At 42.2% G+C, this 27,823-nt stretch overlaps 1 protein-coding gene and 1 pseudogene across 1 annotated transcript in view; both read left to right on the top strand.

The window, feature by feature from the left end:
- The first annotated feature begins 8,097 nt into the window (after positions 1-8,097).
- The window catches only part of LOC110499897 (transmembrane protein 263), a 42,363-nt gene continuing 22,637 nt past the window's right edge, over positions 8,098-27,823 (top strand). The window contains exons 1-2 of the mRNA XM_021576959.3: positions 8,098-8,329; positions 9,092-9,203. Of these exons, the coding sequence (XP_021432634.1) occupies positions 8,324-8,329; positions 9,092-9,203 (118 nt within the window). The 5' untranslated portion in view covers positions 8,098-8,323. The remainder of the gene's footprint in view (positions 8,330-9,091; positions 9,204-27,823) is intronic.
- LOC110499887 (glyoxalase domain-containing protein 4 pseudogene) lies at positions 18,980-19,773 on the top strand (annotated as a pseudogene).

Here is a 27,823-nt window from a genome sequence, read left to right as displayed (position 1 = left end):
TAAGTGTGCCTTGAATTCTAAATAAATCACTGTTACCAGCAAAGCACCCCCACACCATCACACCTCCTCCTCCATGCTTCACGGTGGAATACCACACATTGTGTTTCTTGGCCCAAGCAAGTATCTTCTTCTTATTGGTGTCCTTTAGTAGTGGTTTCTTTGCAGCAATTTGACCATGAAGGCCTGATTCATGCAGTCTCCTCTGAACAGTTGATGTTGAGATGTGTCTGTTACTTGAACTCTGGGAAGCATTTACTTGGGCTGCAATTTCTGAGGCTGGTAACTCTAATGAACCCTCTGCAGCAAAGGTAACTCTGGGTCTTCCTTTCCTGTGCTGGTCCTCATGAGATCCAGTTTAATCACGGTGCTTGATGGTTTTTGCGACTGCACTTGAAGAAACTTTCAAAGTTCTTGAAATTTTCCAGATTGACTGATCTTCATGCCTTAAAGTAATGATGGACTGCCATTTCTCTTTGCTTATTTGACCTGTTCTTGCCATAATATGGACTTGGTCTTTTACCAAATAAGGTTTTCTGTATACCCCCCTACCTTGTCACAACACAACTGATTGGCTCAAACGCATTAAGGAAAGAAATTCAACTAATTAATTTTTAACAAGGCACACCTGTTAATTGAATTGCATGCCAGGTGACTACCTCATGAAGTTGGCTGAGACAATGGCAAGAGTGTGCAAAGCTGTCATCAAGGCAAAGGGTGGCTACTTTGAAGAATCTCAAATATAAAATATATTTTGATTTGTATAACACTTTATTGGTTAATACATGATTCCATATGTGTTATTTCATAGTGTTGATGTCTTCACTATTATTATACAATGTAGAAAATAGTAAATATAATGAAAAACCCTTGAGTGAGTAGGCGTGTCCAAACTTTTGAATGGTACTGTACATCATTGTTAAAGACCCACACTAGCATGCATGCCTCTTGATGTATAAATAACCTTTTACATATCAACACGGGAGACAGTTAGAGTAGAAACTCCTCTCATTGGCTGACCTGTCACCTTTGGACTAGTGACCTCACAAGGACAACAAGGCAGACCAGTGAGTGTGCCGATCCTTAGATTGTAATATGTGTGTTATCACATGTATTTCTGAGAAGTATACAACTGTAACATGTTAGCCGAAAATGAGCAAGGGTGCACGGATTAAAAACATGGCTAGCCAAACATGATCATTCTCAAAAAAAACATTTTCAGTTATCATTTCATTATCTCCTCTCCGTTCTCGACATTGTTTAACTCGCAGTGAGCATATAGTACATGGTTACAAGGCAGGAGTTGGCCTTACTCATGTGTCCCAGTGCCACTATTCACAGTCACCCATGTTACAGTAAAACTCTGTCATAGACAGGTCGAGTAATCCAATAAATTGATTATCCTGAGAGAAATTAACAGCACGCTCATTAAGCTAAATTATACCTAAAGGACTGGACTGCTCATTCACAACATTGTGAAAATAAGAACATGTCCATAAACCATATAATATACAGTGCCTTTGGAAAGTATTCAGACCCCTAGACTTTTTCCACATGTTATGTATGTATGCCTTATTCTGAAATTGATTTTTTTTTTATCATCCATTTATACACAATACCCCATAATGACAAAGCGAAAACTGTTTTTTTTTAAACATTTTTGCAAATCTATTTTTTTTTAAAGACAAAAATACATTGTTTACCTAAGTATTCAGACTCTTTGCTATGACACTTTATTGGAGTCCACATGTGGTAAATTCAATTTATTGGACATGATTTGGAAAGGCACACAACTGTCTATAAGGTCCCACAGTTGACAGTGCATGTCAGAGCAAAAATCAAGCCATGAGGTCGAAGGAATTGTCCATAGAGCTCCGAGACAGGATTGTAATCGAGGCACAGATGTGGGGAAGGGTACCAAGAACACAGTAGTGTCCATCATTCTTAAATGGAAGAAGATTGGAACCACCAAGACTCATCCTAGAGCTGGCCGCCCGGTCAAACTGAGCAATCGAGGGAGAAGGGCCTTGGTCAGGGGAGGTGACCAAGAGCCCGATGTCCACTCTGACAGAGCTCTAGAGTTCCTCTGTGGAGATAGGCAAACCATCCAGAAGACAACCATCTCTTTAGTACTCCACCATTCAAGCCTTTTTGGTAGAGTGGCCAGATGGAAGACACTCCTCAGTAGGTCATGAGAGATTAGGTGCTCAGGTCTCTCCAAAAGTTTATAGAATGATGGGTAAAGAAACATGGGGAAATTATTATTATTTCCACTATACACAGTCTCGTTCACCCACTGGCTCACTCTCTCCCTGTCACAATTAGCCTGGGGACAAGGTACCATTGACAGTGGTAGAAAAAAAAAATAGTACCCCACTTGTTGCTGTTTATATATTTGATATATACATACTGGTATTGAACATGTACACATTCATGAAGATATACATAATGATATTTATCATAAGAGGGATTATATCATTTTAATGTGTAAGAGTGAAAGGATAAGAGGTTACATTTCTGCAAATTCTTTTCATGACATACACAACTTTCAATGTCACCTCATGTATTCATCAATGCAATAAAATAGAAGTGAAGGATACACTGAATTAGCATAAAACACTGAATACAGTCACAGGTTGAGATGAAATGACTGTCAGATGAAATGGACTGAACTTGAAAACCAAGGCTCAGGGGGAAAAAAATCGTAGAATAATAGATTAAATTTGAACTCAAAATTAGTCAACACAATTTGCATAGAAATATACCTCTAGAAATGGAGATATCAAATTAAATCCACTCAAATCCTGGCAGAAGACATGGCAAGCAATATGGCAAGGGAAATATACAGATACTCTTATGTACAGCTTAACATTTGAATACAGTATGTTACACATACTTTCTGTAGAATGATGCACCACCTCATCAGTTGGTTAATTCAGTCTCTTATCTAATCATATGATATGAGTTTTAATTCCAGGTTTCACGGTTGTCGTAAGAACGGGAGCAAGGCGCAGCGGAGGTTAAGTTCCACATATTTATTTCAAAAGTGAAACTTAAAAACAATAACTCAATAACCGACCGATGAAACGTGACTACGTTGTGCACAGGCACAAACACAACATAATATCCCACAAACACAGGTGGGAAAAATAGCTACTTAAATATGATCCCCAATTAGAGACAACGATTACCAGCTGCCTCTAATTGGAAATCATACAAAACACCAACATAGAAAATATAAACTAGAACACAAATTAGAAATGAGAAACTAGAATACTCCCTAGTCACACCCTGACCTACTACACCATAGAGAAACAAGGGCTCTCTATGGTCAGGGCGTGACACCAGGAGCTCTTTCATATGAAGAAAGAAGGAATAAGTAGGCCAGGTGAGGTCAACCTTCAAATGCACAATGTGTATTTAAATGTAACTGGGATCTGTACACAAACCACTTCATGAGTATCACAGGTGCGATCTGAACCCTGATCCACCACTGGAGAAACCAACGTGTTAACCAATAAGAAAGTACCTCTACTTCAACACGAGACCGGCTCACCTAAATGAGTAAGAGTCCAGCCGTGAAGTATAGGTCTTTCACAACTTAGGCATGCATGTCAAGTATACAGTATATCCCAACCCTATACTGTAGGGAAAAGCTAAGGGATTGGTTATTTTTTATTAACCTTTATTTAACTAGGCAAGTCAGTTAAGAACCAGTTCTTATTTACAATGATGGCCTACTCCCCCGACCAATCCTCAATTGTTCTCCGCCCTATCGGAGCGACACAGCCTGGGAACGAACCAGGGCCTGTAGTGACGCTGTAGTGACGCCTTAAACCACTGCGCCACTCGGGAGGCCTTAAAGTTAAGAAATGGCTGAGTTATTGATAAAACAGGAAATCCATGTCCATTTAAATATTTTGTAAATCCACTCCACAATGGCCTATCAAAGACATGACCATGATGAACCTTGTTAAGTTTGGCATTGATATCTTAAAAAATAAGGAAACTATTAACAATTGATAAACTTTTCTTGCGTTACGCTAATGCTTAAAATAATCCCCAAAAATCATCTCATGGACTAATAGTCAGATTCACTCCAAATGTGATCTTTGCACTCATCTTCTGCTGCATTCAAAGATAGCCAACCTACAGCACTAGACAAAACTTCACTTGCGTCATCCTTGTGCTATTGAGAGATAAATATGGCAATGCTTTCACTGACTGCACATACAGTGGCTTGTGAAAGTACTCACCCCTTTGGCTTTTTTCCTATTTAGTTGCCTTACAACCTGGAATGTATTAAAATAGATTTTGGTGGGGTCTGTATCATTTGATTTACACAACATGCCTACCACTGAAGATGCAAAATATTTTTTGTTGTGAAACAAACAAGAAATAAGACAAAAAAACGGAACTTGAGCGTGCATAACTATTCACCCCTCCCCCTCTTTTTGCCACCTTTTGCAGCAATTAAAGCTGCAAGTCTCTTGGGGTATGTCTATATAAACTTAGCACATCTAGCCACTGGGATTTAAATGTTTTCCCTTAAACCACTCGAGTTTTGCTTTAGCAGTATGCTTAGGGTCATTGTCCTGCTAGAAGGTGAACCTCCGTCCCAGTCTCAAATCTCTGGAAGACTGAAACAGGTTTCCCTCAAGAATTTCTGGGTGGCAGGTCCTGGAGGACAGGAAGCTTGGCCCCAGTGTTGTACTGGGCCATTCGTACTACTCTCTGTAGTGCCTTGCGGTCGGAGGCCGAGCAGATGACATACCAGACAGTGATGCAACCTGTCAGGATGCTGTCGATGGTGCAGCTGTAGAACCTTTGAGGACCCATGCCAAATCTTTTCAGTCTCCTGAGGGGGAATAGGTTTTGTCGTAACTTAGTGGCAACTTAATGGCCTGCCAATGTATAGAAAAACTAGATAGATGTATATTTTCCATTGTCTTGTTCAGTCACAACTTGGAGGAACATAGGATTTAACAGTTTTCAGATCACGTTGATAGGAGCACTTGGTCAGGAGTACGTAAAACGGCTGCTATTCCCTCCAACGCCAATCTACATTGTTTTTAGAATCAGATTGTTTGTTTTGGCTAATAGGCCAAGAAGAACGTACAGTAGCTCTTGGCTTATCCTATATTGCTTGTATAGGCCTACATAGTACTTTTTTTAAAGAAAATGTTGCAATTTCATTCTACATTAAAGTATTCAATTCTGACAGCATTATATTATCTTCAATACTGAAAGTCACTGAGCGAAAATGATATATATATTCAACATTTTTATTTCCAAATGAATTCATGGGTTAAAATTACAGGTGATAAAATCATGGCCATGTCACCTGGTATTGGTCAATCTAATGTAAAGTGTAACAATTTCCTCTGTAGTGTGATTATCTCTAACCTATATCGAATACCTTGTTATGGTTTCTGAAGTGTGATTGTTACTAGCCTATGTCAAATACCTTGTAATGGTTTCAGAGGTGTGATTGTCACTAGCCTATATCGAATACCTTGTTATGGTTTCTGAAGTGTGATTGTTACTAGCCTATATCGAATACCTTGTAATGGCTTCTGAAGTGTGATTGTTACTAGCCTATATCGAATACCTTGTAATGGTTTCTGAAGTGTGATTGTTACTAGCCTATATCGAATACCTTGTAATGGCTTCTGAAGTGTGATTGTTACTAGCCTATATCAAATACCTTGTTATGGTTTATGCCAGGTCAGGGTAGGTCCTTTTGGGATGTACGACCCCAACTCTCGAGAACCCAAGGCGGCCTACAGGTTCCCCCTCTTGGGTTCTCAGCTGATGGTAAGGACCACAGACGGCTCCATGTGAACTAAATCAAATCAAATCAAATTGTATTAGTCACATTGCACCGAATACAACAGGTATACCAGGTAGACCTCACAGGGAAATGCTTACTTACAAGCCTTTAGTCAACAATGCAGTTTTAAAAAATACGGATAAGAATAAGAACTAAAAGTAACGAGTAATTAAAGAGCAAAAGTTAAAATAACAATAGCGAGCCTATATAAAGGGGGGGGGGGGGGGGGGGGGTACCAGTATAGAGTCATTGTGCGGGGGCACCAGTTAGTTGAGGTAATATGTACATGTAGGTAGAATTATAAAAGTGACTATGCATAGATGATAACAACAGAGAGTAGCAGCGGTGTAAAAGATGGGGGGCAGTGTAAAAGTGCTCCGGTACCGCTTGCCGTGCAGTAGCAGAGCCTTCCTCTGACACCGCCTCGTATAGAGGTCCTGGATGGTAGGAAGCTTGGCCCCAGTGATGCACTACCCTCTGTAGTGTCCTTGTGGTCGGATGCCAAGCAGTTGCCATACCAGGCAGTGATGCAACCTGTCAGGATGCCCTCGATGGTGCAGCTGTAGAACCTTTTAAGGATCTGAGGACCCATGACAAATCTTTTCAGTCTCCTGGGGGGGAATAGGTTTTGGCGTGCCCTCTTCACGACTGTCTTGGTGTGCTTGGACCATGTTAGTTTGTTGGTGATGTGGATGCTCTCAACCTGCTCCACTGGAGCCCCATCAATGAGAATGGGGATGTGCTCGGTCCGCTTTTTCCTGTAGTCCACAATCATCTCCTTTGTATTGATCACGTTGAACTACAATCCAACACTGTTTTAGCATTTACTGTAGAAACGTTTTGGAAAAATAAAGCCCTCTACTTTCACATCACACAAACGCAAAATAAACAATTACTGTTTAAACGGTTTTAACACAAATTGCAGCAAACAGTATTTTTCAGTTACAACACTATGCTGGGGTCCTTCTTCAAGGGGTTAGGAAACGCTCCGATAGCTAATTAGATCACGTGGTCACCTCTGTCTTCTGTAAACATGTGCTGTTACATGGAAATATGGCCCTATGATAACCATAACCCTAAAAAGGTGTGTAGTAATTTAACCTTTCATTTTTTTGACGATGTGAAAGTTAAGTTCCAAATGTTTCTAAAACCGTATCTCAAGTGACGTGTATTGACATTTAGAGTAAGCTTTGGGACAGCATTGGTGCATTTGCCCCAGGCAGCGGACAGGTTCATTAATAGATGTTACATGTTTAACATTACTGTCTATGAATTGGCAAGTCTGACCCCTGCTCCCTTTTCAAGGAGAGCTGCTTTTGAGATAACATGGGCTTTATTTACAAAGGTACCCAATTCTGATACATTGCTAAATGATTAACAAAATAGCTGATCTGATTGGCCAAAATACCAATTAGTGGGAAAGATCAGAATTAGGGTGCCTGTGTAAACACAGCCATGGGGTTGCAGAGGTCTAGGCCTACCTTGGGGTGGCTTCCACTGGGAAGTGGAAGTCCGACATGAATGTGTTGAGGTGCCGTGGAACAATTAAGCTAGCTAAAACTGCTAATAATAAAGTTAGCTAGTTTGCTTAACATTGAAATACGGTCAAATAAATTAACTACATTCTCCATATTGATAAGGTTATAATCGTCAAACATGTATTTGTTGTCATCTTTTGGTTTAAAAGGTTAAAGGTCAGTGGTGAAACGCAGCGCTTTCAAGACAACTGGGAACTCTGGAAAACAATGTGGTCAAATCATGACGTCAGTGATTTTCAGGTCTGAAAGTCAGAGCTCTAAGAAAGTGTTGGAAGGGTGGCATCACTGCGCTCTTCAGTACAGGCCATTCTACTGCCAACGTTTGTCTATGGCTCTGTGCTCGATTTTATACACCTGTCAGCAGTGGGTGTGGTTGAAATAACCAAATCCACTCATTTGAAGGGGTGTCCACATACTTTTGGTGATATAGTGTATAGGCCAGTAGGCATTTTGCCTTTTGTGCTTGAGAGGAGTATTGCTATATAACATTTGGCCAAGTAGGCCTACGTTAACATTCGTTTTTCAAGTATTTAACAATGATCATTTTTTGCCATTTCTTAGACACCACCTATTTTGCACCTGATACCGATTCCTCATTTATTTTTATTTATTTGCCTTTTCTAGTCAGTCAGCTAAAAGTGCATAAAGCTGAACCAATATGCTGCTGCTCCTCCTCCTCCTCGTTGAATCATTTGACTCGATGATATCCCCTTCTGACTGAAAATCACCATTACAGCAGGTTACAGAAGAATTCCGTAAACATCCCAAGCGTCACTTCCGGTTACATTTTGACAGCAAAACACTGCACATTTTAGCTAAACGAAGCTCTGATCCTCGTTATATGTTTATTTTAACACGTTTTGTGTTTCATGCTCCACATTTATTAGCCAATTTTACTTGTGTGGCGGAATTTACAGTGTTCAGAAAGAGATCAGTTTTCTGCTTCTAGCAAAAGATGAAAGTGAGTATATGTTGGGATTTTGTTTTTGTTGAAATCGTACAGTTAGCTACGCTTTTGAAATGCACGTCTTTGGTAGCAATCTCACATTTTCGCATTCAATAAAAAGCAAAAGTGTTTTTATTGCAATTACATGACAGACGTTGCAGGTAGTGTACAATCCTGGTGTCATACAGGAAAATAAACACAGTGTACATCACTCGAGTTCCTCCCCCTTAATAGCCAGCCCACTGTGATGCTCTTTCAGGAAAAACAAATTATTGTTTGTTTGCTACGTATGTAGCGACCTCACTGCTGCAGAACATGTTGCTGATTACTTTGTGTACGTGTGTTACAGACACGTGATACACAGCAGCCACTTTGACACGATACTGTAACAGGATTCTTGCTGTCTCTATTTTCGGGCCAATTATGAGTGTGTCAATGTAATAGGATTATTTTTTGCCTAGTGCCACATGATCACAGTTTATATTCTATTATTCTCAATGCTCTAGATCAAACATAACGTTTTCATTTTAAGCTTTTTATTTATTTTTGTATTTTTCTTTTAAACTTTCTTTATTCTCAGTGTATTTATTTGATCCTGGCGCTATTGATCAACATAGGCGTACTACATGAGATTATTATTACGTTATCATGAATTATGTCCTCATTTAAACTGCGAAATGCAACTATATGAGATATAATATTATTTATTATTTATATGATATTATTTATTCAGTTAGGCCTATGTGGTTGCAGTTCTCACACTGACTTGTCCTGTAGGTTCCTAGTGATGAAAATGAGGTGGTGGAGGAAGCCAGTAGCAGTTCATCATCAGTAGACAACTCCAACAACGAAGAGATTCCTCCTTATCTACGTGAAGAACCTCCTGAAGGTACGATCATGCTCTCTAATTAATCAAATATATCTGAGTTTTGATTCAAACTAACTACTGAAAAGGGCTTTAACATTGAAACATGTATTTTTGTGTGTTTGTGTCTGATGAGTCCATTGCAATGAACATTAATCAACATGGGATATAATTTATATTCAACGTTCTCTGACGTGGACGTCTTGGTTTCCTTGCACCATGCTCTTATAGAAATGTTGCTTACATTAATTAATGTCCACTCTGAAACTACTGAAACAGCAGTTTGTATTTGCTCTGAGAGGACTTGCATCTGTAGTTCAGAAATAGTCAAGTCATTCGCCTCATGATCACATCTGATGATGCAGTACAGCCGAACGGCCTGCAGAGGGGCATATTGGCCAACAGAAGGTTTTGATCATCTTTTAACGTGCAGCAACATAGAGACAGTGGGTGATAGACCTAGGCTCTATCTGTGATTTGCCGTGCTTATACAGGCTAAAATGTAAGGTTATTGGTCATTATTTCAGAGTAAATGCTACATTTAATTCAACCAATTATTCTGGACTACAACCTTGTATGCCAATTCGCACAAGATGAGGCTGCGCTAAAATAAAATTATATGAGGCGTTTGCTATCTGTCTGGTGGGGATAATGAGAGAATTAATTTCTTCAAGACACAGGCTAAATCCCAAATGGAATCCTATTCCCGATATAGTGCACTACATTTGACCAGAGCCCTATGGGCCCCAGTCAAAAGTAGTGCACTATGTAGGGAATAGGGTTTTATTTGGGACAAACAGAACTGTATGTAAATTAGTGAAATCATGATCAACTAACTGCCTCATCATTATTCCAGATCTTCTGATACAGGCTATTGTTGGGTTCAAATACTATTTCAAATCGGAAACTATTCCATATCTTTTATCGTTGGCTTTAGTCTGCCTGGAGTGCCAGATGGGGTTTGCACTTTTTCAACTATTCTATTAGTTCAATTGCGCCAGGATAGCTCATTCAAGCAGGTGAAGTATTTTAAATGATCAAATAGTATTTGAACCCAGGTCTGCTGTTACGATGAAGACATTCATGCATCTGTCTTTCACGCTAATGCCTTCCACTTTCCACACACTCCTCCCAACACATTACATTTATCAGGTCTAGGCCTAATTGCGCCTGTCAATGTCCAACTTCAGTGGAAAGAAATGTAGGCCTAACTCACCTCATTTAAGTGTGTACGTCCTAGTCCCATGTGTAAAGAAAGCATGAAGTAAAATTTTATTTGTCACATGCGACAAATGCAGTGACATGCTTACTTACAAGCCCTTAACCAACAATGCAGTTTTAAGAAAATACCTATAAAAAAAGGTAAGCTAACAAATAATTCAAGAGCAGCAGTAAATAACAATAGCGGGGCTATATACAGGGGGTACCGGTACAGAGTCAATGTGCGGGGGCACCGGTGTCGAGGTAATTGAGGTCTGTCAGTACATTTTTAGGAAACATGAAACGGAATACAGATATAAATTCTGCCTTCATCTTCTCTTTGAGAAAACTATTTTTATGCCTCTCTCTTTTTTTAATGTCATTTGTGGACACTACAAAGCAATTCATTTATGGTAATTATCTTTCTGGAAACAAACAAACCCTATTTTTGGTCAAGGACTGGAATCTGATTCACCAAAGTATCACTGCTGTATATTTAAAACAATATGTTGCTGTAATTTACAGAGGCATTGCCATAATGTAAAGTTATTACAGTATATCTGGTGAACAGGCTATATTAGGGCATTGTACTGCTCTTGGGCTTTTCATCCTACGTTGAAAGTATTGTATTGCGTACCACTTAGTATGAGCTTGGTATGGTTACATTAATTGTGTGTAACTGATGTCTGGTACAATAACTAGGTTGCATTTCAACCCTATCCCAATAGGTTCCTCTCTGAATAGCCTATGTGAATATTAAGTGTTTTACATCCTATACAATTCTGCTTTTGACAATTTCCCAGCACGGAGTCAGTTGTCGTTATCAGTCTACAAGAGTTTAAATGAATATATTTTTCATCACCATGTCAGAGAGGTATGTGTAAGTCTTTCATAAGAGGAGAGGAATTAAAGTGAATTTCTACTTTAGTAGTTCTTCATTTTACCCAGCTGCAGTTGAGAGCTAGTCTAAGACCCAGTACAAATCTGTGTTCTCTGTAACCCAAACAAACAGGATTAAAACAGAAAATGGCCAACAGGATATGCTGTGCCCATGTTCACAGAATCAGCATCAGTCAGCCAGTGTACTGTGCCCCTAGACCCCATCTGTACTACTGGGCCATGCCTTCTATGCTTTCTTTTCAATCATATAAAGGCCTTCATAGTAGGTTTGATTAGTTACATAGCTACTTGAATCAGTCATTCTCATGACAGTCACATAATCTCCGTAGAAACCACTACAACACGACCTTCACATCCCTTCCAAACCACTACAACACGACCTTCACATCCCTTCCAAACCACTACAACACGACCTTCACATCCCTTCCAAACCACTACAACACGACCTTCACATCCCTTCCAAACCACTACAACACGACCTTCACATCCCTTCCAAACCACTACAACACGACCTTCACATCCCTTCCAAACCACTACAACACGACCTTCACATCCCTTCCAAACCACTACAACACGACCTTCACATCCCTTCCAAACCACTACAACACGACCTTCACATCCCTTCCAAACCACTACAACACGACCTTCACATCCCTTCCAAACCACTACAACACGACCTTCACATCCCTTCCAAACCACTACAACACAACCTTCACATCCCTTCCAAACCACTACAACACGACCTTCACATCCCTTCCAAACCACTACAACACGACCTTCACATCCCTTCCAAACCACTACAACATGACCTTCACATCCCTTCCAAACCACTACAACACGTCCTTCACCTCCCTTCCAAACCACTACAACACGTCCTTCAAATCCCTTCCAAACCACTACAACACGACCTTCACATCCCTTCAAAATCACTACAACACGACCTTCACATCCCTTCCAAACCACTACAACACGACCTTCACATCCCTTCCAAACCACTACAACACGACCTTCACATCCCTTCCAAACCACTACAACACGACCTTCACATCCCTTCCAAACCACTACAACACGTCCTTCACCTCCCTTCCAAACCACTACAACACGTCCTTCACATCCCTTCCAAACCACTACAACACGTCCTTCACATCCCTTCCAAACCACTACAACACGACCTTCACATCCCTTCCAAACCACTACAACACGACCTTCACATCCCTTCCAAACCACTACAACACGACTTTCACATCCCTTCCAAACCACTACAACACGACCTTCACATCCCTTCCAAACCACTACAACACGACCTTCACATCCCTTCCAAACCACTACAACACGTCCTTCACATCCCTTCCAAACCACTACAACACGACCTTCACATCCCTTCCAAACCACTACAACACGACCTTCACATCCCTTCCAAACCACTACAACACGACCTTCACATCCCTTCCAAACCACTACAACACGACCTTCACATCCCTTCCAAACCACTACAACACGACCTTCACATCCCTTCCAAACCACTACAACATCAGAACAGCCTAAAAAACAGGGCTTGTTTGTTTTTTGTCATAACTTCTTACCAAAGTTTCTCCAGCAGGTATCGGCTAGATTTCCATCTGTTGCGAGTTATTAATAGAACCAAATGAAGTTTGATCGACTTTTGCTCCCTGTTTGTCCTGTCGTGTTTTGTGGCGCGGTGTAGGCTGCTCCATCATACTGACAGGTCCAGTACACATCAGGGGAAGATGGTGATGTGCAGAGTAACTGTGATGGATGGACTATCACACAGCTGAACTCTCAGCCAGACACTGTGTGTGTGTGTGTGTGCGTGTGCGTGTGCGTCGGTGTGTGCTACTCCCCCCAAGTCCTATCCCAACAGCCTGTCCACCTGTGTCTCTGCCTCACTTTTCATTAGAAGGAGAACACCTCCCAGCTCCAGTCTTCTGTGTGACCCGATCCCAGACATCACAGACTCATGTAAGACCTTCATTTGAGCTAGTTTGCTACAGCAGGAAATTAATCCTGCAGAAACAGGAAACGTGAATTATTATATAGATGATGATTATTAGGGGACATTTCTGTTGGGGTTGATACATCATGTCTGGAATTTCAAAGTGGAAATTACAAACTTCAGAAGCCTTTTTAAACTGAAATATTCTACATTGCAGGAAAGTTATCCTGCTACAGGGTGATCAAATTGTGTGGCTCTGTGAGGTTACACCGAATGAATCGGGGCAGCAGTGTGCTTTAAACGAGATCATGCTTTCCATGATTATCATCAGTATTTTTAAACGATAGAGCCATTAGAGTTTTATCCTAATAATATAATCAAACAGAAGCCTATCACTGTGGCTTGTAATGGAGGGGCTATGGCTTATGTTGGTGCCCATACCTTACAGCCCTCAGGCTGCTGTAAATGTATCCATCTCCAACACTGTGAAATGTGTGTGTGTGTGTGTGTCCGTCCATCTCCAGCACAGCCCTCAGGCTGCTGTAAATGTATCCATCTCCAACACTGTGAAGTGTGTGTGTGTGTGTTCATCCATCTCCAGCACAGCCCTCAGGCTGCTGTAAATGTATCCATCTCCAACACTGTGAAGTGTGTGTGTGTGTGTGTGTGTCCGTCCATCTCCAGCACAGCCCTCAGGCTGCTGTAAATGTATCCATCTCCAACACTGTGAAGTGTGTGTGTGTGTGTGTCCCCGTCCATCTCCAGCACAGCCCTCCTGCGAGGAGTCGGGTGGAAGATGACCCTTCTGTGTTTAATGAGCAGGAAACACACACACACACACACTATTACCTACACTGTATGTAGTGCCTGTGTAGGGCCTAGGTAGTGCACTACATACAGTGTAGGGAATAGGGTGCCATTTCAAATTCAGCCCGTATCTGCCTGCTTCCAGGAAGACCTCGCTTCAAGTTTGTGTCACCTCGATGCGTTGTCGGCTCAGTGGAAATGGTCATTTGTCCACAAAATGCACTGTGTTTCTGAGGTGCCAAACTGTTGGTTGAGGACAAAGCTCCACAGTCTTATCACAGTTCATCAGTCACGATCAACATCACTGGTCTGATTGAGAGAAAGCTCCAGTCTTATCACAGTTCATCAGTCACGATCAACATCACTGGTCTGATTGAGAGAAAGCTCCACAGTCTTATCACAGTTCATCAGTCACGATCAACATCACTGGTCTGACTGGGAGTTTGATTTACGGGCTGCTCTGAGATCTGTCAGTAAAGCTATTCTTTCTTTTTGCTGATCTCCATAACCATAGGAAAGTGAGGAGAGAGGACCCAATGCACACAACACACACACGGTCAGTGGTCAACATTCTGTTTGGTCATCTGTCTTATCACTCACCCATTCAAGTGTGGATCACACCATTGGCATACAAGCGTATATGGTAGGCCTACTAAAGATTTGAGAATATAAATAGTATTATCCCAGGGATGGAACGCAACTACGCCATGGTTTGTCATGAAACAGAAATACAGGAAGATATTTGATCACTGTTCACTGTGTTTATATCCCATTTGACTGCATAGATGTATCTTTATTAAAGACATCCCCTGAATGGTTGTTCACATCTCTGTTACTGTAAACTAAATCGTCCTCTGGGAGGCTTGCTAGAGGATGCATGTAGACAGGAGCAAGCGAAGAGGCATTTGAACAAAATGATGAAAACAACATTTGCTGTCTCTTAGAGAGACAGAGAGAGAGACGGGGAGAGAGACGGGGAGAGAGACGGGGAGAGAGACAGGGAGAGAGACAGGGAGAGAGACAGGGAGAGAAAGAGCGAGAGACAGAGCAAGAGACAGAGACACAGCAAGAGACGGAGACAGAGAGCGACAGAGCCAGAGACAGAGACATAGAGAGAGCGAGAATGTCTACTTGTCAAATATGAGCAATTTAGATGAAGAAAAGTGAGCTGTTTGTGTTGTGGATGTTCATATCCAATTATTTTCCACAGCGTGTTATTTTGTCTTATCAGCACGTTTCTGTCAGAAGGCATACATTGATAATGTGGTAGGGTTGACAGGTTGAGAGAACAACTCTCCTTCCTCACTGCTGCTGTGTTCAAAGGACTGACAGTCTCTCTATAGCAGACTTTCTGCAAGAACAATGAAAATCAGCAAGGTGCCAAGTCTGCCATCTGTGCTGGCAAATTATGACACTTCATTACTTTATTGGCCCATGTCTGTCCCATCTCTCTCCCATCTCTCTCCCACCTCTCTCCCATCTCTCTCTCTCTTGTCTCTTTCTCTCAACCTTATCTCTCTCTGAAACCCACAGTAGTTAGCCTACCTTTTGTAGCATAAGGAATCAGGGGTTAATCTAGCCAAATCTAGATGTAATATTTCCCTTCTGTTGCTGGTCTAACACAATGTTTATGACGAAACGAGCATCTGTGAGTATTTCCTGTGTTGGGTGGAGAAATGACCGAAACTGGCCTAAATCTGCCTAACTCATCTGTCTTGTCCTAAGCTGGCTCAGCTACTCAGCAATTAAAGTCACATTCCTGGTGTGCCCCGGGTGCATGGATATTGAATAAATTAATTGATGGTTGCAGAGGAAAATGGAACTCAGAGCCTTGGCCCTCTGTGGTTTTCTGGGGACACAAGGGGATGCTAGTCTTCAGAGATACTACAAGCATTACCACCAACCAACGTGTACCAAGTAACTGTTCTGTAGTTGACAATGCCTTCACTTCTGAGTCCTGCTGTATCTCCTGCCATCTGGCCAGATCACAAGGACAACCTATGTAGGAGAGATAGCCTTGGCTGAGATGAGAGCGGAGCACTGCTTTCACTTTGGTCCTCTTTGGTTTCCAGGGACACAAGGGTTTTTCAGAGAGACACATTACAAACATAGTCATCAACCAACCTGTCAAAAGTTGATTTACTGCTTCACAGTTCACCTTTCCTTTTCAATACTTCCTGTGTCTTCTGTTCTGCCATATGGCCATAGCACAAGGACCGAGTAGAAAGAGGATAGAGAACGTGGGCTCAGATTAAAGCACAGCTTTCTTTGTAAACTCCCAGGGCTCCAAGACAACCCAACACCACATGCCTTTGTGTGTTGAAGTATTGAAAATAATCTTTACCTGTAACCTCTGACCTCTCACCTTCCCATTGAAACCTCCAGGTGTACCTTCCTGCATTATGCAGTGTGGTGCACGTAGTGATTACACTATTGATCATAATTACTTATTGATCAGTTAAATCACCAGATCAGCTTTCATCTCCGACATGATCAGAGGAAGCTGTCTGCCTACTATTGTATATTTTTCTCTCTCTCTGTCTATCTCTCACTCTCTCTTTCTCTGTCTCTCTTTCTCTCTGTCTCTCACTCTCTCTTTCTATGTCTCTCTCTCTCTCTCTCACTCTCTCTTTCTGTCTCTCTTTCTCTGTCTGTCTCTCACTCTCTCTTTCTCTCTCTCTTTCTCTGTCTGTCTCTCACTCTCTCTTTCTCTGTCACTGGCATGAACATCATCATTGTTTTAATTTTCTCTTAACCTTACCACGTTTCCCACTACCAGTGATAGCAGTAACAAATGTCCTCAAGCGGAAACGCTTCTTCACACTCAACTGATCTAACCCCACCATCTTCTGTAACACCTCACAAACTTATCAACATTAAAACAAAAATCTGCCAATTTGACAGATTTCCCAAAAGTCTGATCCAGGAACCCATTTACCTCCTCTAGATTGTAAATTGAGTCGTCACCAGATGCTATCATATCAACAGAGACGTCCATATCCTTCTGATCCTCCTCAACTGAGGCCACAGACCCCTGACTCCCCTCAGCCACATCACTCTCAACACTCCCCACTTGCACCCCATCACTCATACCGGGCATCTCCTCCACTACCTGGGAGGCTAGCCCCACCTGAACCCCCTCCTGTACCCCATCACTCGTGCTGCGCATCTACTCACTAGTCTGGGGAAGTGGCTCCCCAAATCCATCCTGAGGTCCTACAAGAATATTTTTCTGCTGCACATCAGACGCTATGTTCCCCTCTGGTATAAGCTGCAACTCAGTACCCTCAACACGGACAACTTGTTCCTCAGCAACAGGTGCTTGTGGCTGCTCTACCACTGTCGGCCCACCTCTCCCTACATCAGTGGGCCCAGGCATTACGAGGACCACCTATGCCCCTCCTTCCGCCTTCTACCTTTTCAGGCAAGCATGTCATTTATGGCCAACATCCCCACACTCAAAACACAGTTAACTACCTATACTATTTTAAGCCATATACAGTCTGTTGTCATACTTGACTTTAAACGATACCGCCCAAGTATGCTCTGGAGTCCAGAAACACCCCGCTCTGGAGTCCAGAAACACCTCGCTCTGGAGTCCAGAAACACCCCGCTCTGGAGTCCAGAAACACCCCGCTCTGGAGTCCAGAAACACCCCGCTCTAGAGTCCAGAAACACCCCGCTCTAGAGTCCAGAAACACCCCGCTCTAGAGTCCAGAAACACCCCGCTCTAGAGTCCAGAAACACCCCGCTCTGGAGTCCAGAAACACCCCGCTTTAGAGTCCAGAAACACCCCGCTCTAGAGTCCAGAAACACCCCGCTCTAGAGTCCAGAAACACCCCGCTCTAGAGTCCAGAAACACCCCGCTCTAGAGTCCAGAAACACCCCGCTCTAGAGTCCAGAAACACCCCGCTCTGGAGTCCAGAAACACCCCGCTCTGGAGTCCAGAAACACCCCGCTCTGGAGTCCAGAAACACCTCGCTCTGGAGTCCAGAAACACCCCGCTCTAGAGTCCAGAAACACCCCGCTCTAGAGTCCAGAAACACCCCGCTCTAGAGTCCAGAAACACCCCGCTCTAGAGTCCAGAAACACCCCGCTCTGGAGTCCAGAAACACCCCGCTTTAGAGTCCAGAAACACCCCGCTCTAGAGTCCAGAAACACCCCGCTCTAGAGTCCAGAAACACCCCGCTCTAGAGTCCAGAAACACCCCGCTCTAGAGTCCAGAAACACCCCGCTCTGGAGTCCAGAAACACCCCGCTCTGGAGTCCAGAAACACCCCGCTCTGGAGTCCAGAAACACCTCGCTCTGGAGTCCAGAAACACCCCGCTCTAGAGTCCAGAAACACCCCGCTCTAGAGTCCAGAAACACCCCGCTCTAGAGTCCAATAAAAATGAAATAACATAACCTATTTCAGAGCCGGGTGTTTGAAATGACATAACCTGTTTCAGAGCCGGGTGTTTGTAATGACATAACCTGTTTCAGAGCCGGGTGTTTGAAATGGCATAACCTGTTTCAGAGCCGGGTGTTTGAAATAACATAACCTATTTCAGAGCCGGGTGTTTGAAATGACATAACCTGTTTCAGAGCCGGGTGTTTGTAATGACATAACCTGTTTCAGAGCCGGGTGTTTGAAATGACATAACCTGTTTCAGAGCCGGGTGTTTGAAATGACATAACCTGTTTCAGAGCCGGATGTTTGAAATGACATAACCTGTTTCAGAGCCGGGTGTTTTGAAATGACATAACCTGTTTCAGAGCCGGGTGTCTGAAATGATGTTTTTTTCTCTTTGTCTGGTTTTTCTGTTGTTTCTTCTGCTTTTCCTTTATCTTTTCTATATGGCAATCAATTTCAAGGATCCTCAATCAACTTAGACAAACTGAGGGTGATATATAATCGTATAGTACATAACAAACTCTCTTGGGTTATCATGGCCTTGAGGTGAGCCTTGCAGTTCGTTTTCAAAGTGGGTGACCGAAGCTAAACAGGCACCTTTTACCGAGATGTGCTCGGCATGAAGATTTCAAAGAGTTTGAAGAGGGATGCAACTTGTAAGGGCCCTTATGATGGAAAATGGAGCAAGACAATGGTCAACTGGGCCAGAGGATGGTCGCTTTGTGGCTCAACTGACCTACAATTATGTAGTGGGACTTCCTGGGTCTGACTCTACACTCTAGCCAGGCTGTCAGCAATGCTAAGCAGCTTGGTTGGCCCTTAGTTGGCCCTTAGGTTGGAAAGGTCGTCTATCTGGATGAGGGCCCAGGAGGTTATCACTTCTACCTGGTGGACAAAGAACAGCCTCCCACTGATCCCGTACAGAAGGTGAGTCCGGCAGGGTCTGCCCTGCAGAAATCAATACACTGCTGCTCCTCCCTTCTGGGAACGAAGGTGAAAGAGAGAAATGAGGCGAAGAAGACTGCTGATGGGATTCACAGACACTCAGTGTAAACTAGAGCTTCACAACATTGTTGGGACAGTAGACCATGGGACAGCCTTTGGACGTAAAGCATTCTCTTGTCCATGTGAGCAGTTGGCAGATCTTGAAGCACTGATGAAAGGAAACAAAAGGAAACCATAAAATCCTTACTATCTTGGTTAGCCTGGACACCCCATGAGATCTGCGTTGTTGTTTGAGCCTTTATTGTGCTGTGGGTTTCCCAGACCCAATAAAGGTTCTTTAAAACTCAAACTCTTTCTCTGTCTCTGTCTCTCTTTCTCTCTCTCTGCCTTACCCCTCTTTTACACACGCACTCTGCTACCATCCAAATGTGGCCATACATTCCATAAACAGACCCTGTCTGGCTGCCGTGGCTCAGGTGATGGATGGATGTCTCTGTTAGATCCTTCAAAGCACAAACACTGACACGAAATGCTGTGTTTGTGTGTTTGTGTGTGTGTGTGTGTGTGTGTGTCTGTGTGTGTGTGTGTGTGTGTGTGTGTGTGTGTGTGTGTGTGTGTGTGTGTGTGTGTGTGTGTGTGTGTGTGTGTGTGTGTGTGTGTGTGTGTGTGTGTGTGTGTGTGTGTGTGTGTGTGTGTGTGATGAGATGTAGGAGCTGAACAACTTTGATTTTCTTCCATAAATCCCAGCAGATGAGGGATTGGGTCCTGTCAGGGCCAGCAGTATTCAGCCTTATTTCTCACCGAGCCTCCCAGTCAGAGTGGGCTGAGGGGAGAGTCTCAGAGAAGGGAGAGCTGGACCTAAAGCGGGCAGTCTGGGATTTGGGAAGCTGTTTAATGGTCATTTCAATGATTGATGTATACCCATTGATTCCTGAAGAATATAATGAGTTTAGCACCACTGTCTGTCTTTATTATTATATATGGTGTTATTACTCTGTTGTTTACAAACGACAAGAAGTTGAATTGCAGTCTGTACCTTTTTAAAGCAGGCAGTATGGATGTGGAAATTAAATCACATGGAAACACACCATACAACACGGGATATTACAAAAAGAAACAGGACAAATCACACATTTGAGGTATCAATAAGATACTATGCTTAAAGGTTGCTGTTGACAAGACGTATTGCATGTTCAACCTTTTTCTCATCATGAATCTGGAGGCTGCCCTGCAGAGTGGTCACTAGCTGGCACAGCCACAAAGTTCTAAAATCTGATTTTAAACATAACCCTAACCTTAATGCTTAACCATAATCTTAACCCTAACCTTAATGCTTAACCATAATCTTAACCCTAACCTTAACCCTAACCTTAATGCTTAACCATAATCTTAACCTTAACCCTAACCCTAACCTTAACCCTTAACCTTAATGCTTAACCATAATCTTAACCCTAACCTTAACCCTAACCTTAATGCTTAACCCTAACCTTAATGCTTAACCCTAACCTTAATGCTTAACCCTAACCTTAATGCTTAACCCTAACCTTAACCCTAACCTTAACCCTAACCTTAACCCTAACCTTAACCCTAACCTTAATGCTTAACCATAATCTTAACCCTAACCTTAACCCTAACCTTAATGCTTAACCATAATCTTAACCCTAACCTTAACCCTAACCTTAATGCTTAACCATAATCTTAACCCTAACCTTAACCCTAACCTTAATGCTTAACCATAATCTTAACCCTAACCTTAATGCTTAACCATAATCTTAACCCTAACCTTAACCCTAACCTTAATGCTTAACCCTAACCTTAACCCTAACCTTAATGCTTAACCATAATCTTAACCCTAACCTTAACCCTAACCTTAATGCTTAACCATAATCTTAACCCTAACCTTAATGCTTAGCCATAATCTTAACCCTAACCTAATGCTTAACCATAATCTTAACCTTAACCCTAACCTTAATGCTTAACCATAATCTTAACCCTAACCTTAACCCTAACCTTAATGCTTAACCCTAACCTTAACCCTAACCTTAACGCTTAACCATAATCTTAACCCTAACCTTAATGCTTAACCATAATCTTAACCGTAACCTTAACCCTAACCTTAATGCTTAACCATAACCTTAACCCTAACCTTAACCCTAACCTTAATGCTTAACCATAATCTTAACCCTAACCTTAACCCTAACCTTAACTCTTAACCATAATCTTAACCCTAACCTTAATGCTTAACCATAATCTTAACCGTAACCTTAACCCTAACCTTAATGCTTAACCATAATCTTAACCCTAACCTTAACGCTTAACCATAATCTTAACCCTAACCTTAACCCTAACCTTAATGCTTAACCATAATCTTAACCCTAACCTAAACCACACTGCTGACCCTAATTCCTAACCCTAACCTAAACCACACTGCTGACTCTAATTCCTAACCCTAACCTTAAATTAAGACCCAAAAGCATATATTCAAGGCAAAGGGTGGCTATTTCAAGAATCTCAAATATAACATATATTTAGATTTGTTTACTTAATGATTCCATATGTGTTTTGATGTCTTCACTGATGTCTTCATGATTATTAGAAAATAGTCAAACATAAAGAGAACCCTGGAATGAGTAGGTGTTTTAAAACGTTTGACCGGTAGTGTGTGTGTGTGTGTGTGTGTGTGTATGTATATGTGTGATATATTTTGGTTTGTTTGTTGGTTTGTGTTTTTTTGCAGCTGGCCCATCTAGTGGAAATCGCTTTGACTCAAGGACAAGATTCATGACTATAGGCTAGATTGTAGTTTCAGACCACTCAACAGAGTAGTTGACAGGAAGCATGGAAATGGCTTATTGTAGTTTCACACCACTCACTTGTATTTTCAGCCATGCAATAGGACAATTATTCCACTACATGTTAATGTTTTAAATGTATGTAAATTGTAAAGATTTTGTCTGTAATGTCTTTCTTGTTATGTGTCAGACAGGGTAGTGGACAGGAGGCATAGGAATTGCTTATAGGACAATACTAGTTTTTGTTTACCAGACCATGCTATTTCATATCAAGGAAATCATGTATTCTTTTCTTGAAAAGCTTCTGTGCTGTACAAACCTGGCCTGCTATATGTTGTATTGTATAGTGGTTCTATGGGTCTATTATTAGCATACATTACCTCTAGTCTTTTACCAGGCCCAATGGTGAGAATCGTTTTTTGTTGAGCAGTGTAGCTGGGCTAGGTTTACAGTAGGGCAAAAAAGTATTTAGTCAGCCACCAATTGTGCAAGTTCTCCCACTTAAAAAGATGAGAGAGGCCTGTAAATTTTCATCATAGGTACACTTCAACTATGACAGACAAAATGAGAAAGAAAATCCAGAAATCACATTGTAGGATTTTTAATGAATTTATTTGCAAATTATGGTGGGAAATAAGTATTTGGTCACCTACAAACAAGCAATATTTCTGGCTCTCACAGACCTGTAACTTCTTCTTTAAGAGGCTCCTCTGTCCTCCACTCGTTACCTTTATTAATGGCACCTGTTTGAACTTGTTATCAGTATAAAAGACACCTGTCCACAACCTCAAACAGTCCCACTTCAAACTCCACTATGGCCAAGACCAAAGAGTTTTCAAAGGACACCAGAAACACAATTGTAGACCTGCACCAGGCTGGGAAGACTGAATCTGCAATAGGTAAGCAGCTTGGTTTGAAGAAATCAACTGTGGGAGCAATTATTAGGACATGGAAGACATACAAGACCACTGATAATCTCCCTCGATCTGGGGCTCCACGCAAGATCTCACCATGTGGGGTCAAAATGATCACAAGAACGGTGAGCAAAAATCCCAGAACCACACGGGGGGACCTAGTGAATGACCTGCAGAGAGCTGGGACCAAAGGAACAAAGCCTACCATCAGTAACACACTACGCCGCCAGGGACTCAAATCCTGCAGTGCCAGACGTGTCCCCCTGCTTAAGCCAGTACATGTCCAGGCCCGTCTGAAGTATGCTAGGGAGCATTTGGATGATCCAGAAGAAGATTGGGAGAATGTCATATGGTCAGATGAAACCAAAATATAACTTATTGGTAAAAACTCAACTCGTCGTGTTTGGAGGACAAAGAATGCTGAGTTGCATCCAAAGAACACCATACCTACTGTGAAGCATCATGGTTTGGGGCTGTTTTTCTGCAAAGGGAACAGGACGACTGATCCGTGTAAAGGAAAGAATGAATGGGGCCATGTATTGTGAGATTTTGAGTGAAAACTTCCTTCCATCAGCAAGGGCATTGAAGATGAAACGTGGCTGGGTCTTTCAGCATGACAATGATCCTAAACACACCGCTCTGGCAATGAAGGAGTGGCTTCGTAAGAAGCATTTCAAGGTCCTGGAGTGGCCTAGCCAGTCTCCAGATCTCAACCCCATAGAAAATCTTTGGAGGGAGTTGAAAGTCTGTGTTGCCCAGTAACAGCCCCAAAACATCACTGCTCTAGAGGAGATCTGCATGGAGGAATGGGCCAAAATACCAGCAACAATGTGTGAAAACCTTGTGAAGACTTACAGAAAACGTTTGACATCTGTCATTGCCAACAAAGGGTATATAACAAAGTATTGAGATAAACTTTTGTTATTGACCAAATACTTATTTTCCACCATATTTTGCAAATAAATTCATTAAAAATCCTACAATGTGATTTTCTGGATTTTCTTTCTCATTTTGTCTGTCATAGTTGAAGTGTACCTATGATGAAAATTACAGGCCTCTCTCATCTTCTTTAGTGGGATAACTTGCACAATTGGTGACTGACTAAATACTTTTTTGCCTGTATATGTAGAAGTATTTTCACCAGCAAACTGAATCCTTGCTGCCTTTTCAGCCTCTACTAAACGTTGAGTGCTTGGGATGGGACATGTTTTATGTCTATTATCTGACTTGGAATCTGTTAATTGTAATTTTTCTTTACAGGAGCTTACAACCATTCATCATCAGGGACATGGTTCCTATTGTCCTACTGTTGAACAAGCCTTGTACTACGCTGTATTATATTCTCTCAGTGTAGGCTAGTTTTCATTCCCACCACGTTTGGTTTCAGCATGACCCACGAGCACAATGGTTTATTCCTGTCTTCTCTCCTCTTTCTGAAACTTTTTTTATCCATATTTTTCCCCCATTAGGATCATTTTTGTTTGAGTATGCAGTTGTGCTGATGATATATCCCAGTAAGAGATGATATACCCCAGAGTCAGAGATGATATACCAAAGAGTCAGAGATGATATACCCCAGAGTCAGAGATGATATACCCGAGAGTCAGAGATGATATACCCCAGAGTCAGAGATGATATACCCCAGAGTCAGAGATGATATACCCCAGAGTCAGAGATGATATACCCCAGAGTCAGAGATGATATACCCAAGAGTCAGAGATGATATACCCAAGAGTCAGAGATGATATACCCAAGAGTCAGAGATGATATACCCCAGAGTCAGAGAGGATGATATACCCCAGAGTCAGAGAGGATGATATACCCCAGAGTCAGAGAGGATGATATACCCCAGAGTCAGAGAGGATGATATACCCCAGAGTCAGAGAGGATGATATACCCCAGAGTCAGAGAGGATGATATACCCCAGAGTCAGAGAGGATGATATACCCCAGAGTCAGAGAGGATGATATACCCCAGAGTCAGAGAGGATGATATACCCCAGAGTCAGAGAGGATGATATACCCCAGAGTCAGAGAGGATGATATACCCCAGAGTCAGAGAGGATGATATACCCCAGAGTCAGAGAGGATGATATACCCCAGAGTCAGAGAGGATGATATACCCCAGAGTCAGAGAGGATGATATACCCCAGAGTCAGAGAGGATGATATACCCCAGAGTCAGAGGCGATGATATACCCCAGAGTCAGAGGCGATGATATACCCCAGAGTCAGAGGCGATGATATACCCCAGAGTCAGAGGCGATGATATACCCCAGAGTCAGAGGCGATGATGTACCCCAGAGTCAGAGGCGATGATGTACCCCAGAGTCAGAGGCGATGATGTACCCCAGTCAGAGGCGATGATGTACCCCAGAGTCAGAGGCGATGATGTACCCCAGAGTCAGAGGCGATGATGTACCCCAGAGTCAGAGGCGATGATGTACCCCAGAGTCAGAGGCGATGATATACCCCAGAGTCAGAGGCGATGATATACCCCAGAGTCAGAGCTGAGATATGCCAAGGTCAGAGATGTTCTGATGATATATCCCAGAGTCAGAGCTGATATATCCCAGTGGTCAGAGATGTTCTGATGATATATCCCAGAGTCAGAGCTGATATATCCCAGTGGTCAGAGATGTTCTGATGATATATCCCAGAGTCAGAGCTGATATATCCCAAGGTCAGAGATGTTCTGATGATATACCCCAGAGTCAGAGAGGATGATATATCCCAGAGTCAGAGCTGATATATGCCAAGGTCAGAGATGTTCTGATGATATATCCCAGAGTCAGAGCTGATATATCCCAGTGGTCAGAGATGTTCTGATGATATATCCCAGAGTCAGAGCTGATATATCCCAAGGTCAGAGATGTTCTGATGATATACCCCAGAGTCAGAGAGGATGATATATCCCAGAGTCAGAGCTGATATATCCCAAGGTCAGAGATGTTCTGATGATATACCCCAGAGTCAGAGACGATGATATACCCGAGAGTCAGAGCTGCTGCTGCATCTGGCAGCGATAGATGATGATATATTCCATCAGGTCAGAGAGAGAGAAGACACTATTGGATGTAATGATGGAAGTAAATTATGCCTATATATGGTAATTTACTCTGTTCAGGCAAGTTTGTGTCTCAAATATCACCCTATTCTCTATTCCAATTACATTCAGCCGCGGGGAGATTTTTTTCTTGAGCGGATGGTCGGGGGACCAGAACAAAGTTATAAATAATTTTTCCGAATTTTACTTTGGGGACCGATGATATGGGATCTTTTTCTGGGTGAAAATAGTTAGACTAAATACTTTTAACACAGTTTACTATGTAGCTTAGTTTCTCATTCAGGCTTTTGTTATTTCCCCAGCCATTAGGTTACATGTTGTTTCCACACACACACACACACACACACACACACACACACACAAACACACCACAACAGTACAATCGACCAGGCTGCTAAGGTGCATAGAAATTTGCAATAGAAACATGCTAAAATGAGAAAATAACTATTACGCTCTTAGTATCAGTGACTGAGAACTACTTACACTCATTGGAAGTACCCCCCCCCTCTCCTGGTCCCTAGAAAGAGGAATATCTTAATTTAACCTTTTTGGCAGACCCTTGAAATGTCATAGTTCTGTATCAAAAGACAAAGTGACATTTTATTCATGACTGTGGAATTGGATTGATCTTTAGCACTCTTGTTGGAAAGTACAAAGAGGTATTTTCCCAGAAGAGGGTGAGAGGAAATGGAGAGAGGAGCAAAAGTATTATTACTTTGCGTTTTCTTCACAGGATGACAAATGTAAGGTTTCTTTGAGGTTTTGGCTGAAGAGAAAAAATAATTCAGACTTTCAGACTTGAATAAGAGGGAAATAACACAGACAGTATCATTTTAAGCCTAGCATCTTCTGAAAAATGAATGGAAATTCAGCGATGGAACGAGTGATGTTTTGTTGTTGTTTTTTGACACAAGTGGTAGTTGCCTGGTAACGGGGCGATGAAGTGTTGGTCGGCGTGATATTTGAAGAAATAAGGTGCTGCATGAAATCAACAACCCACAAGACCAATACTGATTCAGATGCCTATATATATATATATTTGTGAGCAAATTTACCATTGAGCACAGGCACTCCATTTTGTGACAGACTGATCTATTGTTTAGCTGCCTGCCTGGTTTCCCCACTGCTATAGCCTGCTAATTGTTCAACAGAACTCTTAGACACTTACTTCTACCCAACAACAGCAACTAACAGTGTAATGACAAATTCCTAGAAGGAACATATGATAACAGACAATCTGACAGGTGGGAGGTGGGAGGCAAAGGGTGGTCAGGTCATATATAGCCAGAAGCTGTGTAGATCATAGTGATATTATTCTAGGGAAGGTTGTGTCGTTGGGAGTTAGGTTGAGTTATGCAGCCTTGAGGAGAGGAATGTGTGGGAGGATAATCAGCATTAGTCAATGGGTCTTATGCAGAGTCATGAGGGAAAATACAAAGCTGAGACATGATTTGTTTGCCTGATGTTTGTACATGTCTCCATCACCCTGCTCTGGTTATCCTTAGGACTGACTGGCCTTTACTGGCCCAGCTGTCTGTAGGGACCATGTTCATGTGTTGGCAGTGTAGGCACGGACACCGCCTGTCAGCGAAGCTAGTTGAAGAGCTTCTGCCTGTAGATATTGCAGTTGACTTATGGACCTGTGTATGTGTTGGGGGGTATGTGTTTGTTCAT

Source organism: Oncorhynchus mykiss, chromosome 2 (genome assembly GCF_057628025.1).
Source record: "Oncorhynchus mykiss isolate SJ-2025 chromosome 2, ASM5762802v1, whole genome shotgun sequence".
Classification (NCBI taxonomy): Eukaryota; Metazoa; Chordata; class Actinopteri; order Salmoniformes; family Salmonidae; genus Oncorhynchus; species Oncorhynchus mykiss.
The sequence above is the reverse complement of the archived record's forward strand: the minus strand, read 5'-3'. Positions and strand labels throughout refer to the sequence as shown.